The sequence below is a fragment of the Vollenhovia emeryi genome, unplaced genomic scaffold (genome assembly GCF_000949405.1).
Source record: "Vollenhovia emeryi isolate VEMERY1.0 unplaced genomic scaffold, V.emery_V1.0 DF939189.1, whole genome shotgun sequence".
NCBI lineage: Eukaryota > Metazoa > Arthropoda > Insecta > Hymenoptera > Formicidae > Vollenhovia > Vollenhovia emeryi.
Window position 1 is genome coordinate 944,420 of NW_011967177.1, and position 16,704 is coordinate 961,123.

The 16,704-nt window shown below is 44.8% G+C and overlaps 1 protein-coding gene across 6 annotated transcripts in view; it reads right to left on the minus strand.

The window, feature by feature from the left end:
* LOC105562413 (ras-related protein Rab-37) overlaps nt 1-16,704 on the minus strand; it is a 146,016-nt gene that overhangs the window by 63,833 nt on the left and 65,479 nt on the right. For all 6 annotated transcript variants that reach the window (XM_012013237.1, XM_012013234.1, XM_012013235.1 and 3 more), the window contains exons 2-3: nt 16,488-16,599; nt 13,571-13,849 (exon numbers count right to left, since the gene is read on the minus strand). In XM_012013237.1, the coding sequence (XP_011868627.1) occupies nt 13,571-13,849; nt 16,488-16,559 (351 nt within the window). In that variant the 5' untranslated portion in view covers nt 16,560-16,599. The remainder of the gene's footprint in view (nt 1-13,570; nt 13,850-16,487; nt 16,600-16,704) is intronic.

The window sequence follows — 16,704 nt, forward strand, 5'->3', positions numbered from 1 at the left end:
GGAGGTCCCACAATTTCATCAACATCGAGTCCTTTACGACGGAATCTAGACTTTATCCACTTTATCCCACTTCGATTTCGCGTCTCTTCTTCATTTTTCTTTTTTTTGTGTTTAAACGCTACTCGCAATCTCGATCAAGTGTGAGAGGTTTCGGCTAAAATATCCGAAAGCGTATGCGTTGCTAAGCGAGGAATATAACAACTTCGTGGCAGATAATATATAACGGGAAGAAAGAAACTTGCAGAAACGATCTCTCCCACTTATATGTTCCGTACCAGGGGCCACCATCGTCGTCAGACAATGGCAGTTCTGGCAGGAGATTGATACGTGCGCTTCGGGTGTTTCGCGCGCGCGAAAATATCAATGCCATCGCTAACGGCGGGAACAAAGAACAAGGGTTGCAATAACGCAGGTACGGCTGTGCCGTGGTGCACCAACGGTTTAGCAGGTGCGCCTCCATTGTCCCGGCGATGGAGGCGCGGGAACGTTGTCCCTACCTCGTAAAATGTCAGCGAGTAGGCAATAAGTGGTTAAACAACAGAAATGCTCTTGACACCCCTGCGTAAATCGTTCGCTGTTTTACCGCCGGCGAATGAGATAGGGAGAGAGAAAAAATACCGGCGCACGACAGATATTGAAATATAAATGCACATTTTATGGACACGCCCGGGGTATCATTTTGGACGTGACACTCGCGTGACGCGTCGCGTGACCCTCTCGGACTAGTGTGCGATCCGCCGCGTCCAAAATTTAGAGGGCCGTTATTGTTGATAGGATTCGCGTTACGCTCGGGGATAAATTCTCTCGGCGTAACCGCGAATGTACAGAGTATCACGATGTGAAGCACGACATTCAACTAAATATCCTAGAAATCATGGAATTGCCGGAACCGCAAGAGCCTCGCGTGTGTAAAAGGAAGTTTAAACTCGCGGCTGATAAATTGCACTGAGAAAAATGTTCGATCAAATGTAATCGGATAATCCAATTACATGATAACAAACGGATGTATCCGATTACATTGCGTATCCGATGGAATATGTGATCGGTTCTCCAGTCAAATTTTGATCGGTAACTGCATTTCAGCGGATAAATTTCATCGGAAAAATTAACCATCGGAAATGCTATTTAATTGGTTTATCCGATGAAAATTTTTCTCAGCGTGGCGTTCGCAAGAAGGTGCAAAGCGCGTGGCCACGCACGAATATATAAAAAAAAAAGCGTGAGCAGTGGCGAGTGAAAAAACTGTAAAATCCGCGAAACGTCGATTCGAACTGGCTCCCGGAACATCGCTTTCCAAATGGGACGTTCCCGAGCCGGCGAGAGAATACTAAACCGTGTCACCGTGGATTTATAATCCCTGAGCGCCTCGAGGCGGCGCGGAGTCCCCTTCGCGACAGAATTTCTATTGAAAGATTCGCGATACCCTCAGGGGGTGGCCGTGACGAGTGTCGGCGAATGTGTCGGCCTCAGGGGCGGAGAAACTTAATTCACTGCCCTCCCTATCGCTCTCTCTCTCTCTCTCGTTCCCTCCTGCGTGATCCCCCTCCTCTCTCTCTCTCTCCCTCCCCCCCCTTCCTCCTCCCTCATTCTCTCACCGCTGTTGTAATCTACCTCTGTGTTCTCCCCATTTCCTCCACCCTCGGTGGAACCCCATTGTTTCTTTGTAGACGGTTGTGCCGCCGCCGCGCGTTTTCAATTAATTGCCGGTAATCGCGGTGGGTGAGCGAACGTTAAAAGCTCACTGCGAGCCGAAGAGGATTTCGTAGTGCGACGATTGTACTGCGTGGAAACGCTTTTTAGAAATTGTTATACCGTGAATTGGACAGCCGGAAGACTATTTCTGTCGCAAATTCGTGAAGATAAAATGTAAAGATTGTGTAAAAACTGACGAATAAAATCTTACGATTATCTTACGATATTTCGTTAATAAAAGTGTAATATTGTTTTCAAGATCGTTATAACAATCGAGTATTTACTCGGATTAATCGACGCAGCAAAAACGCATTGCGTTAGTTGATCGCTGTAGATTATGTGATTAATAAGTTGGCAAATCTATTTCATCACGTGTCCATTTCCTCATCCGATATTTAGTTCGCCAAAAGATTTATATCCTTAATCATTAATTACGCCAAAACTATTCCGGCATCGAGGGAATCGAAAAGTTAATGAAGACCTAAAGAATCCCTAAAAATATCTGACAGCTTGGTAATATTCCATTGTTACAGAAATCGACGGTATGTAAAATTCCATGCGAGAGACCGAGCGAATTTTAACTCCTCGGACAAGGGTACAAGATCAAACAGACTTCATCTATCTTTATCGGTGACGGTGAATTTATCGACGACCATAAAGTCCGGCTACCGTTCGCTTCTTGCAACGAACGCGTTTCTCGCAGCCACCGTGAACACTGTCGATTAACGATCTCGCGCAATAAGTTGCGATCATTGTTTCTTCGTATCTCATCAATCAGTGAGGATTTACGGTCGTGCTTTTCGGAGTGCGTAAATATACAATTATCTTTCCCACACTGAGAAAAATGTCCGATCAAATATAATCGGATAATCCAATTATATAATAGCAAACGGATATATCCCATGAAAAATATGATCGGTTTTTCGATCAATTTTCACCGGTAACTGCCTTCTATTGGATAAACTTCATCGGATGTATCCATAATTTAGACCGGAAAAATTAACCATCGGAAAAACTATTTAATTGGTGAGAGAGAGAGGTCCAGGTTCAAACCCTGGCTGAGGTGATATTTTTTCGCAATAACTTAAGAATAAAATATTTAGACACTAACACCCTGTCACGGCTCTTAGTCCTTTATTCCTTCAAATTTGTGTTTGTTGCACACTTGAGCCATACAATTTTTATTAATTTGCCATTTAATTGGTTTATCCGATGGAGAAATTCTCAGTGATACAAAATATTATACACACTGAAGTACGCGATACTATAATTAAGGTGGTGAGTTACAATTGCGGTAATCGTCGGCTAATCCTCCTTAAACCTGTCAGTCTTTCCCGTGAAAACGCGGGGACTATTAATTATTAGTAATACCGACGGGCCCTTCTTAGCCGAGTATATCTCGGAACGACTCGTAACCGCGACGGAAGTGTAAAGCTGGGTACGTGATCGGTTACGGGGCCGTCATAAAAGTGCGATCGTAAAAACCGACGTACCATGAAGACAAGCCGTAAAGATTTACGAACGAGATGCTGCGGGATTCGCAGGCCGTCGCGATCGCCGATAGTACTCGTATCCTGCCGAACGAGTCCTTCCTGCGCGCTTTCCGATCAAGTGGAGGACCGTGTCCCGTGACCCACGACTGAGCGTTTCGTCGTAAGCGCGTACGCGCGCCTCGTATCCGTGTTATGCGCACGGTGAAAAGCATTTTCACGGAATATGGAAGTACGGACGTATTCTGCCGCGGAATGGCGCCGTAAAAAAATATAATTACATTGCCAATACCTTCGTGAACTTTACACTCTGGCTTTTCACCGTTTCGAAATCCTCTATTTTGTATTCGCAACACCCCTGACCTTTGCCACCGCCTCTTATCAGCCGCACTTACTCTTTGTCCTTTCTTTTAATCTACGAAGTCATATTTCTTACTCATTTTTTTTAACTCTGCGTGTAAACCTTTTTCATATGTTATGTAGCTTACTTTTTAATTGTCATAATCTCCGTTTTCATTATTATGCTAAGGAAGACTTGACACAGTCGAAGCGTCTATACAATACTTTTTTTTTCTGCCAATGAGTAATAAATTAAAAAACTCATTTAACGACAACATCCTTTATTGCTCGTATTTTAGCCTTTGACTTTTTTAGCTTTGTTTTTACATTAACGAGCGTTAATTTATCATTATTAATTTTTTCCGAGAGTACCGCTATGAAGAAAAAAGATATAATATATCTTCACACTGAGAAAAATTTTCATCGGATAAACCAATTAAATAGCATTTTCGACGGTTAATATTTTCGATTAAATTATGGATACATCCGATAAAATTTTCCCGCCGAAATTTTATTGAAAAACCGATCGGATTTTTCCTCGGATATATCCGTTTGTTATTACGTAATTCCAATTATATTTAATCGGACATTTTTATCAGTGCACGGGTTTCTAAATTCAGGACTGGCCTCCTGTTAGAAGTGCAACGTCAGTTCCTCCGAGAGTTCTAAGCGGTCGAAAAGGAGTCGATCGTTAACAAGCGAACGCCATAATACACGCCACGTATCGCATACGGGTCGCGTTGCGATTTGCATGAGGCGTTCGCGTTTAAACATGTGCACGCGCGACGGCGGTGCGTGCGCGTATGCGTGGCATCGCGCGGTGCGGCAGTCGCGTTCGAGAACGCATGAGATATCGCGTTACGCGCGCATTTAACGGCGACGCACTTGTAAAAAAAAAAAGAGAGGAAGAAAAACCAAACGTGCGTGGCACGGCGTGCGAAAGAGGCGTCATGTATGCAGCGGTGCTCGATAAGCACTCTTTAGAAGAACGCGAACGTTAAACGGGCGAATAAATGTGGAGAGAAAAAAAAGGGAGTTGTCCCACGCGTTTTTCACCCCGACCGTATTTTCGCGAGTAGAGATCGCGGGAATTTGACGAACTCTTAAGGCCCGTCTACATAGGACGCAATACGCAATACGCAATACGCAAAACGCAGGACGCAGACGCGCATGCAGGATGACGTTTCACGCAACGTACACGCATTTGCAAATCAGTCATACGCGACTAGTTGAACCAAAAGATAAAGTTGGTTCAACTAGTCGCGTATGACTGATTTGCGAATGCGTGTACGTTGCGTGAAACGTCATCCTGCATGCGCGTCTGCGTCCTGCGTTTTGCGTATTGCGTCCTATGTAGACGGGCCTTTAGTCCCAGTCTACAATAGATGATTTAAGCCCCAAGCTTTAAGAAATTAGCCAATCACGGTCAAGTATGAGTAGAACGCGCGACTGTGATTAGTCAATTTCTTAAGGCTTAGGGCTTAAATCTCTATTGTAGACTGGGACTTATGGCCAGTCTCTGATTACAGGGTCTCTACTCGCGGGGAAATTCGCGCGCCGCTCGCGCGCCGACCGTGCAGTAACGAAGTCTCCTTCATCCGATAAATGGATCGAGGGACTTGTCAATGGGTGAAGATCTCCCGGCAAGGTCGCGTCGTTTGCGCGACGACCGGAAACCCTGCCGCGAGAGAGAGAGACGCTCGCGACGGAAATTTAGAGAGCGTAAGACGCGCGAGAAGGAACAAAGGGAGGCAACGCGGAATGCGGGGATTCCAGTTGGAGAATGATTGTATGTTTCGCATTCTGGTTGCGCGAAATCTACCGTGAGGGAAAACAGAGGGAACAGCCGTATAGATTCAGAAGAATATTCGATATCGTATTTGCACGGGAAACAAAATATCCGCGTGGATATTCCAAAAGAGCTCGGGGAAAGGGAAGAATATCCTTTTCACGTGTGAAAGTTTAGCGAGTTGTTTAGAAAACGATGATAATCCTTATTTAAGAGACTTTATTATTATAGTAAGACTTATTAATAATGAAAGTATCGGTGAGAGTGAATTCTATTATCGGAGCTAAATAGCGTCTTCAATGTCCCATCGATATTGCCCATGGTTTCTATTACCGTGGGGTTTCCCCATGCGCGATCCTAAAGATACTTGAAGACTATGATTGTTCGCATTTTCATATTCAGCGGCTTTCAGGCGCGGCAATGTCGTGCACAATGCCGGCTTTTCGTGTGTCGCGTCGTCCAATGGCGCGACAAGGTCGTGTACATTCGTATGCTAATCGTTGACGAGGCAGGAGAGAAACGCGCGGACGAAACAGAGGAGAAGACGACGGCGATTCGCGCGGCGATACGACCGATAAACGCGAGCATGGATCGCCTAAGGTGTGTGATTCGCGTTTCGCCTTGAACGTCAATGCGCCACGTAGCGATGCAGATCGATCAGACAATCGACGCGAGCGTTAATGTCGCGAGTCCTGACACACAAACGCAAATAGATCTTTAAACATATTCGCTATTTGAACGCCAAAGCCAAAGGATCATTTTTAAGTCCCACTTAAATCGATTGCAATTAAATGTTAACAGTAGCTCAGCAAATCCATTATTAAAATCGCAGGTAGTGTACTTTTTTTTAGATCGAGAAACAAAAGACTGGCTGCATTCTGCTCGCCAGACACTCACACATTTACACGGTGTACACTTCGCGTATTAAGAGAATCTCTCGAATCTCATGACTTCCCAAAAGTACACCGAGAGAATTTTCTTTCAAAATTTGCCCTGAAAATATATTGTAATCGCGAGACAACACGGCATTTCGAGAGTTTTATGAGTTTTTTTGAAATTTTACTAGTAAAATGTACGGTAATGTTTCAAAAAACTGTCATAAACAATAATTAAGCGTACAATCGACCATAACTGGCAACGTGTTTTTAACACAGAAAATTTATTGCGAAAAGTATTACCTCAGTCAGGGTTTGAACCCGGACTTTTCCTACACTCTAGACGGGCGTCTCACCAATTCGGCCAGGCATGTAACCTCTGATAAACCTTTTCAAAATGCCGTCTTGTTCCGCGATCGCTTAATTTGCAGGATAAATTGTAAGAGAAACTTCTCCCCGTGTGCTCTTCCATCAGCGAAAACCGTGAAATTTGAAAAATTTGGTTCTCGGACTTTAACATCTGATGCCTGGACAGATTAACACCTCCCTGTGTTGGGGGAGGGGAAAACGGTCGTTGGTACGTACGTGAAAATGTGATCGATCACGTGGCGTCCGCTGTCAAAGCGATTTCGCGCGCGGTTATCCGGTGCAAGCTCGGTGCTCGGTTACGGTATTAAAAGCCCCAACGGTATTTTGCGATTACGAATACGAGCTGCGTGATCGTGGATCGGTTTCAGAGTACGCCGCAGTGAATCGAACCATTTGCGAGTGCACGTGCATGCGCTCGGCGGTGCTGGGCGACGACGCGAGAGGCAATGGCCACGCATCGCTGCACGTATGCACATGTACATCGCACATACACATGTACATCGCCCATTATAATCCGCTTTAATTTTCCGACATCATTTGTCATTCGCGTTTATCATTTGTCTCTCTCTCGCGCGCGCGCGCGAAAATCGAAGGACGTTAATTCCCGCGCCGCAAAACCCTTCCTGTAATTTTTTTCTGCACAATTCCGAGAATTTTTTAGTATCTCTCCTCTCGTACTCGTATAAAAGATTGATACGTCGAACGTGTCAAGTATCAAGAATATCATCACGAAAATAATTTTCACGAGGGCCAGTGCAGTGCTCGTCGCGCATACCTTTTTAAAACACTGAGAAAAATTTCCATCGCGGATAAACCAATTAAATAGTGTTTCCGGTGGTTAATGTTTCCGATTAAATTGTGGATACATCCGATGAAATTTATCCGATGAAACGTGCAGTTACCGATGAAATTTAATTGAAAAACCGATCGCATTTTTCATCGGATATGCCCGTTTGTTATTGTGTAATTGGATTATCCGATTGTATTTAATCGGACAATTTTCTCAGTGCATGTTTTCGTCGTAGAATTTCTCATTGTTACACAACATAACATCTCACTTTTACAATTCACACCGCATTTTTTATTTCGAGATATGAGATTGCTAGTGCCAGTCCTAAATTTTTTTCCGAAATAATAATCGCTTCTGATTTTTATATTGTATTTGAGCCGTGATCTTATATCAAAATTTTCAGATTCTTCAATTCCTATTATACATTTATCAAATATTTCCGACGTGACGCCATACAATTCTTAATCTCAACTCTTTGCATCTATTGCTTTGTCGCGCCATCATATTTTTTTTCAGACCCAACGTGATAAAATTCTGTTGTCTCGCAATGGCTAATAATTTAGGAGAAATTGCGCCCTTCTCGGAGGGTAAAAACCATTGCTCGCAGCAACTTTCCGTTCGCCATACGAGTACTGTTTCAACATGTGGCTTTTCAAGTTATTCGTCGCTACAACAAAGAGGACAATTTCTCGTTTTATTTTACTCCTTCAAATATAACGTAGCGCTTCGCACGTAACAGTACCAAGTGCCGGCGACGCAAGTTCCTCTTCCTCCTTCGTCGTCGAGAAATCTCACGAGTAGACAACGCCGTGCGCGCGATAAAAATAACTCGAGCCGCACCGTCGCGGTCGTCGAGCGCTTGTTTAATAGAGGCTCGCTGTTCCCCGATGCAACAGCTGCGGGTGGTTAGATTATTACCGAACGGGATTGAATCAGCCAAGCACAAAATGAACTCGAGTCCGTGCGATCGAGAGTACCGTCGCGCGCGTTCCTTGCAAATGGGACAAACTCGGCGCTGTTAAAGGAAAGAGAACGAGAGAAGGGGGGGGGGGGAGAGGGAGACCGTTTACAAAGTTTGGAATTACATTAAACATTCACGCGCACTATTAAAGAGCCAATTTGTCCTCCCTTTGAACGAGGTGAGATCGCAAACGAGAGAGATATTTATTTCCCACGAGTCGGCGAGAGGGATCGAGAGAAATTCTTTTCCTTTCTTTATTCCCCGTTCGAAGCGAAAGATAAATAAAAATGTACTGTTATGATTGCGGTGAGGACGCGTCGCGAATATGCTTATCGCTTCTGGCCCGGCACGCGCAACTCTGGCTCGAATAAACTAACTATCGAGGCTTCTTGGTTCGACAAACTCGAGCGGAATATCAATCGGGCCCCAATCCGCCTAAAAATTCGCCCAGCATTTCAATATTTGCCGATAAGGACGATCGAAAGACGCAACAATCGCGAAATTGCCGTTTTCCCAGAAAGCTTCTTCTTACAAATCTACTTAATACCAAAGGAATCATTGTATTTTAACAATGGCGTGCATAAAAGACATTTTGAAGACGTCGCGGGATTTGGCTTAGCGGGATTTACGTTTATATAATATTCTTGTTAATATCTTTTCAATTTTGTTTTTTTTTAGATAACTGCACTGAGAAAAATGTCCGATCAAATATAATCAGATAATCCAATTACATAGTAACAAACGGATACATCCGATTAAATTGTATATTTGGTGAAAAATGTGATCGGTTTTTCAATCGAATTTCATCGGTAACTGCATTTTATCGGATGTATCCATAATTTAATCGGAAAACGTAATCGGACAAATTAACCATCGGAAACAACACTATTCAATTGGGTTGTCCGATAAAAACTTTTCTCATTGTACTCCGAGTTCTCCCCAAGAGCCATTAGATAGTTGCGCATTTAAGGGTTCATTCTAAAAATTGCATTTAAGAGTTAATTCTACAAATTATTGCACAAAGAAGCAAGCAGCAGAAACGATAATGAATCACGATCGAGTGTTTTCCACGACCCGATCTGCTGTTCTTGAGAACAAACCTGTTCGCTCGCTGTTTAAGTTTCATTGCTCACGTTTCTCGTGTGGGACGATCTGCAGCCGAGAAAAGTCTTGCATTATTCACCGACCAGAAGTATCGTCGATCAACATCTTGGGAAAGCGTAAAATTTCCCGATAAGCATTCCGAAGATTCCGGGCGCGAATCAAGTGACATCCACAGGAAATTTAATTATTTCGTCCTATCGCCGAGGTTATCGCCCCTGGATTACCACAATTGCGGTTGCGCCTCCACAAACGTGAGCTCTCTTATCGAGAAATCCGTCGCGCCGTTTCCGGGAACGGTTCGCAGCGGCGTATTGTCGTCACAACCGACACGAGATCTAACGAGCGAACGCGGTGCCGTACGCGGGAAGATCGCGGCGACCGTGAAACCGCGAAGGACGTCGCAATTTCTCGCGGTGGATGCGGTCGCTCCTCGGCGCAGCCTTCGTCCTTTTCTATCAACCGTCATTCTTGTCGCACGTCTCGCTCTCAACGGTGTTTTAACAGCATCGATAAAAAATATCGTAACTGCAAAGGATTTCCCTTCCGCGAGAAGTTTTTGCTCAAGATCGACTAAAAGACTGCGCATTGTCTTAAGAACATAAAATCAATTCCATGTTCTGGTTGAGGCAACGAGCAAAAGTTCAGGACCCTCGAAATGCTGCTTTCGAAAGGGAAGCTGTCTGCGTGGATAAGTTCGTCAATTAAAAAAAGATCATGGTTTTGCAGTTAGACCTACAATAGTTGTTACAGTCGTAACTATGAGTTGTTAGTCGTTAGTCAGAAGTCAGAAGTCGGAACTATGTCCGTCCTTTTTCTTTCACCCAGAAAGAAAAAGGATTGACATAAAATTCCAACTTCTGACTAATGACTAACAACTCATTGGAAACCGGGCATTAAAGCCGTGCCACACTACGTATTGTGAATCGCGGATCGGATTGAGATTGCAGATCGTGGGTCGCGATTCAACCAATCGGATGCGAGGCTGTCTCGTCCGATTGGCTGAAATGCGATCCGCAATATGTAGTGTGGCACGAGCTTAAGACCGAATCAGACTGGCAATTGCCGACTCGGATTGGGTTGCGATTGGCGATTGTCCTGTAACCAGTGAGAGCAAAGCAGCGATGTAATTCGACTCTCACTGGCTAGAAAACAATTGCCAATCCAGTCCGCGTCGACAATTGCTAGTCTGATTCGGCCTTTACTCTTCATTTGCGTCGTCGATACGCGCGTGGACCGAGGGCAAAGCCGGAAATCGGCGCTGCCGAGATAGCTCACCCCGCGTACGGAATGCCTCGACGTCTACGTGTATGTACATGCCGTTGGTCTCGCCGCTTCGTCCTCCCCGCCGTCTTTCTGCATTACCACACGGCCGCTAACTCAATTGGTATGCGACTGCGCGAGGCCCGCCAGATGCACGACCGCCGGTTGAGGTCAGTGTGCGGTGCGTTGTCTAGCCGAGTTTCAACCGGGTATGCGTGCTGCATCATGAAGAAAAAAAAAGAGGAGGAAGGAAAACTACGCCCGCGAGTCTCGGAAAGTCAACCTCGACCGCCGGATCCTCCGGGACCAAGAGTTCCCGTTTTCGCACGTCGGAAAATGCCGAATGTACATTCACCAAATGTCCGTCGAACATCACGAAGGATTGAAAACGGAATATAATCAAGGCCGTTGAACGCGAAACAAGATATGAAGGCGCACGTGGGTGGGAAAGGAGGGGGAGAGGCCAGGGGAAGTGGTTCTCTCCCCTTAATTCGATATTTATCTTCCCCTTCCCGGGGAGAATCTGCAAAAATCAAGCTGGTTGCTGCGCTGGGGTCTTCAATTATCCTTTATAGGCGGTACGAAGTGAGTACTGACGAGGTGCCCGGACGGCCGAAGAAAGTGCAAGGCAAGAACCGGCTCGAGAGATGGTAGACCCCCTACCGGTTTTACTTGGTCCCCCTGTGTAGTAGCTTATTCAAACCCGCCGCCCCCCCCCCCCCCCTCCTGCCCGCCGCTCTGCCGTTCCACGTTGAGTAGTCACGAGAGAGAACCCTCTCCTTAATTGCAGCGGGGCGACCGGAAAAAAATGCTCGATGGCTTCTGGGTTCTACTTTATTGCGCGCTGAGTCGCGCATACGGCTCGGGACATAAAATTAAATGTCACGCGCGGAAAAGTGCAACGGGGGCTCGCGATCGCGTCCTATATTTAGCGCCTGTCGCGCGAAGCGCGTTATCGCTCTTGGCTGATCTGAGCTGAAACCGATCGGGAATTCAGCTCCGATGGATCTCGCGGGCTCGCCGCTCGTCCGCTCGCGAATATTCATCGCGCGTGATACGGCGCATTGTGTGTGCAATTATCAATTTCCGAGAAGAATTGTCAAGGACGATTCCAAATCGGTCAAAAAGCTGGAGCGTTAAGATATCAGGCATCTTAGATTATCCTTATAATATTTGTACACTGACAAAATATTCATCGGATAAATTAAATGGTGTTTCCGATGGTTAATTTTTCCGATTACATTTTCCGATTAAATTATGGACACATCCGATGAGGTTCAACTGATGAAATGCAGTTACCGATGAAGTTTGATCGAAAAACCGATCATAATTTTCATCGGATATATCGGATAATTTAATTGAATATATCCGTTTGTTATTATGCAATTGGATTATCCGATTATATTTAATCGGACATTTTTCTCAGTGTGGGAGTTTGTTTTAATACAGAATAATTATTGTAGTTGTAACAGTAAAAACATGTCTAACATTTCACTCCTCTGTTTTGCCGCATCACATACTGATAATGCTTTTGTTCCTCGTTGAATTCCGTTGTTATCGCACAGTTATCGCGTACCGTACAACTTTGCATGTGTTGTTCAAATATGAAAGTTAAACGAAAGGGGAGATTTTGAAATATATCCGAACCTGGTGGCTTTTGAAAGAAGTAAAGATGATTGTAAAAATGCATACCAGAGAGCGAGAAAGATGATTATGTCCGCAGACGGTCAGCCAAGAGGCTTAATAGGACGCCGTGGGTGTTATCTAACGCGCGTAAATTTATCCGCGAATCGCGTTCCACCGGATGCGAATGAAGACAACGAAGGAGCAGATAAGGAGACGGCGAAGACAGAGGAATCTTACGACGAGCTGGAAGCTCGCACGCTCGCGAACGAGGCGAGGAGAAGGACGTGATGAAGTGCAGAAAAAGACGGAAGAGAGAGTGGCCGGCGGGGGAGAGAGGCCGCGAGGGGCGAAGAAGTGAGCGAAGACGCGAGATGAAGGACGGGGGAATCGTCTCGGGGGCCGTACCACGGCTACCACGGACCTCTGGCATTCCCGATCATTATTTCACGGGTTTGCCAAGGGAGAGGAGGCCGGCTTGTCCTTGGCACGGAAGGCAAGGTTAATCCCAACTCGGAAGCGCGGTGATCTACCGATCGACGACGAGTCGAGTCTGCGGACGTTTCGCGCTGCCGAATTACGCGCGCGGCGTCACCTCGAGGTGACTGCGATTTGTTATTGCCGTGAAAAAGCAGAGGCTCCGTCAAGGGACGAGATCTCACCTCTTAAGGGGTCATTCCACTTTAACGGATCAAAAAGTATGCTTATCTTTAACAATTTTTTTCCACGGTAAATACACAATGAAATAAATCTTCCTGAAAAGTACTTTTTAAAACTTTTCTTCAAACTGGCACCATTTTGTTATTTTGAAGTAAACATTTTTAATTCAGGTTCGGGACATAGCGATACTCATATAAACTAAGAGTCATAAAAGCCATCAACGCCGCGGACTCGCATCTTTTTTGACACGCCATTCGTACGGTGTAGAAAACGCTTAATTAAAAAATTGTTTAAATTATGGCAAAATCTTTTTGTCTTATTTAAGAGTGCCCTAATAAATCCCAAAGAGATTTATTTCATTGCATGGTGTATTCACTGTGAAAAAAATTGTTAAAGATAAGCATAGTTTTTTGGGCCGTTAAAGTGGAATGACCCCTTAACCCTCTCGCGACAACCGGGACATATAAGTTTAAAAAATTTAGAAAGACTCAATGATTTAGCATGCATTCTCTTATTGCAAGGAACATATTGGCAACAAATTAAAAAATGGAAAATAGTTTGGTCACGAAAGGGTTAACACTAGATAATTTCTTTAAGGGCTCGTGCTAAATGGCGTACCTTGTGCGCGAAATTATCGTCTCTCTCCTGGTCCTTCTTCAAAGCGCTTCTTACGCTGTCGAAGTCGCTCGTTGTTCTAAAAGTCGTGCTGTAGTTGTTACTGAGCACCTCGGCAGGTGGCTTATAATCGCGGTATCCGGTAGGTGAGGGTGTCTTCTCGAGGGGTCGTTCCACGGTTGCGGGCGTGAGGCCTCCGGAAACGACATTCGTGACGGTGGAGGAGCGTTCGTCGTCCATTTCGAATACGTCGTCGCTCATGCTATCCTCGGTCGTCATAAACTGCGAATCGCAATTAACGCATAACCGCCTTTAAACGTGTGAATGTGTCCAACGTGATTGATGTCATCGACCAACGTAATTAAAAAAATTTAAACAGCCTTTAACTTGGAAAATTTGTAAATTATTTAACATTATTTGTAAAAGATATCGTTCAGGTCGCAGAGAAACTCAATAACGTTCAAACTTAACTAACGCATATGACTTTGAGAAATAAGAAAAATAACGTGTTAGCCGCCCGAATCCCAGTCGTATCCCAATTGTCCAAATCGTTACGTATTTCAGTGTAATCTCAAACTCCTCGAGCTTTCGAGTGTCGCACCGGTCGCGAAGAAATCGCCCGCGGTATTTCTACCCGCAATAACTTTCCACGAAACGAGTGCCGCTTGTCGCATTATCGAAGCCTACCGGAGAAAACCAGTTCGGCGGATGCTCTCCGTAAATGCCATTGCCGCGCAGCGAATGCTGAAATAACTGTCCTTCGATCGACCGACATCTCCATCTCCGAGGAACGTGCCGCCGTAACGCCACGGCCTTGCGTAGTACTTAAAGCCAATTAGTAACTAGTCCGTGACAGCCCCAATATAGTGGCTAGATCGCTACATGCTCGCGTGCAATCGTAAAGTGACATGAGGATGGGCACCTGGACCTTCATGGAGTCGCGAATGCGCGACGATTAATTCGCGTGACATCGCGAGCATCGCGAGCGCGATCGCGGACGAAAATGGACATAAGGGCTCTTAACTGATAGAAACGTTTGGCGCATTCGATGCGTGATAACGCGAAAGATTTATCACGCAAACATGTCCGTGACGTCTCCTTCCCCGGCGTCGTGACGTCGGCGGCGTCGCCTCTTGAAATTGAAAGGCCCCGCGTGGAATCGATAAATTTACGTGGCGGAAGGCGACTGGCATACATGATTTATGGCACTGTTCCCCGCGAAGAGGCACCGAAGAAGTCCGATATAATCTCCCGGGTAGCCAGCTCCCCGCTGAATATTTTAGCGGTTACGCTCCACGAAGGTTACTTTAGCGACGTCTGGCTACTTCGATTCTTCACGTCGCGCGCCTTAATGGCCTTTATCGATAGCGCGTATAAATGATAGCGGCGGATCGCTGCTATCGTCGTTATATTAGCTTTCATTTCTCGAATATCAAAATTAGAAATGCCATATCTCGGAACTACTTTTTATAGCGTAATACGTACTTCATGCGTGAAAAAGATATTTTATGTAACAGTATACAAAGTATAAATATTACCGCATGCCTCAGTGGTCGAACTGGTGAGACGCCCGCCGCCTAGAGTGCAGGGAAGTCCAGGTTCAAACCCTGGGGCTGAGGTAATATTTTTCGCGGTAAATTGCTTTAATTAGAATTTGCCAGTTAGTGTCGTTTAACAATCTTTCTACGTTGGTTAATCGTGTACTGGCGTTAAATAATTCTTTACGTTAAAAGAATACAGTGTGTCATTCTAGTTTATATTTTATGTATCAATTTTCTTATTATACATGCTACGTAAAAGTTTCTCCCTCTTTTCCCGATTTTTTCCTCTCGCTTTCGCTCGTACTTTTATATGCACTAACATCACATATAAATTAACGTATAAGGTTTGGGTACGTTCCTTCAAAAATGCCTTGTAATCCCCGAGGGGAAACACTAAATTATATTATAGGAACTAACATCACTTTATATAAAATGATATCAGTTTGTAGAACTATGCGCTGATCTCGAGATTTGAATCAATTTGCATCGTAATTATACCATGTTATGGAACCAAATGACGGAGCTGCCATGGTAATGAATACGCACATTGTCCCGAACTCGCTTCCCTTCAGAACACTAGTTGCCCTCCATTTCACTTCACCCCTTTAGATCGTCCCGCATTAATCCCACCTCTGAGAATCACGTGGCGTGCGACCTTGATTTCGCGACGTCAGCCCAAATGTTAACGTCGAATACATTTTCCGCCGTGTATATGAGGTTTAACGTATACGAGAGAAACATCTGTATGTAACTTCGAAATAACATAAAATACTTATCAATTAGTATTGGAACCGACGCGTTTGTGCGCGCGGATATTGACACAACCTCGGGAAAAGCAATTCTATTAATGGACGGCCGAGATACGAAATAGTCTGCCTCGGTGTGCGCAAAAGGCAAGAATCGGTGACGCAAAAAGAGGAGATGGAAATTACAGCTTTAAAAGTGCACTATTGATCGAGCCAGACGTTTAATCGAACACGATCGATGGTGACCTGCGTACGACTACCGGACTCTTGGGATACTTGTTGCACCGGTTCTCCACGCTCATTACTCAACTGACGGTTGCCCATATACCGGTGATAAAGTCGGCAGCGATAATTGGGTTGCGAAAGCACCGTCGCGATACCACGACACCTCGCGGTCGATTCCCCCAAGAATAAACCCGCAGTTACTCGAGGAATGGATCAAACGTTTCGAAAATCTCATACTTTTTTATATCGCAGAAAGAAAGAAGTCGCAAAACGAAGGTTTATCCACTCGTGCGCTACTAAAAACGTCAAAATAAGTATCCATGAGATAATGGACTCTTAATAAATGTCTTATAACTTTCGAAACACTCGATCAATCACGCGAGTCACTGTGCATTAAGATGTACTTACATTAAGGGACGCCGACGAAGCAGGAACGGTAACCATAGACGGACCATCACCATCACCAGCACCACCTCTCATCGTACTCTTCTAAATGCGAATATCGTTCCTCATTGAATAACTGCAAACAGCAAAATAACGCCATTCGTTAACACGTTATTTAATCAGTGGGTAAAATTATTATAAAATTTTCAACGGTATATTATTACAAAATTTTAACACAAAG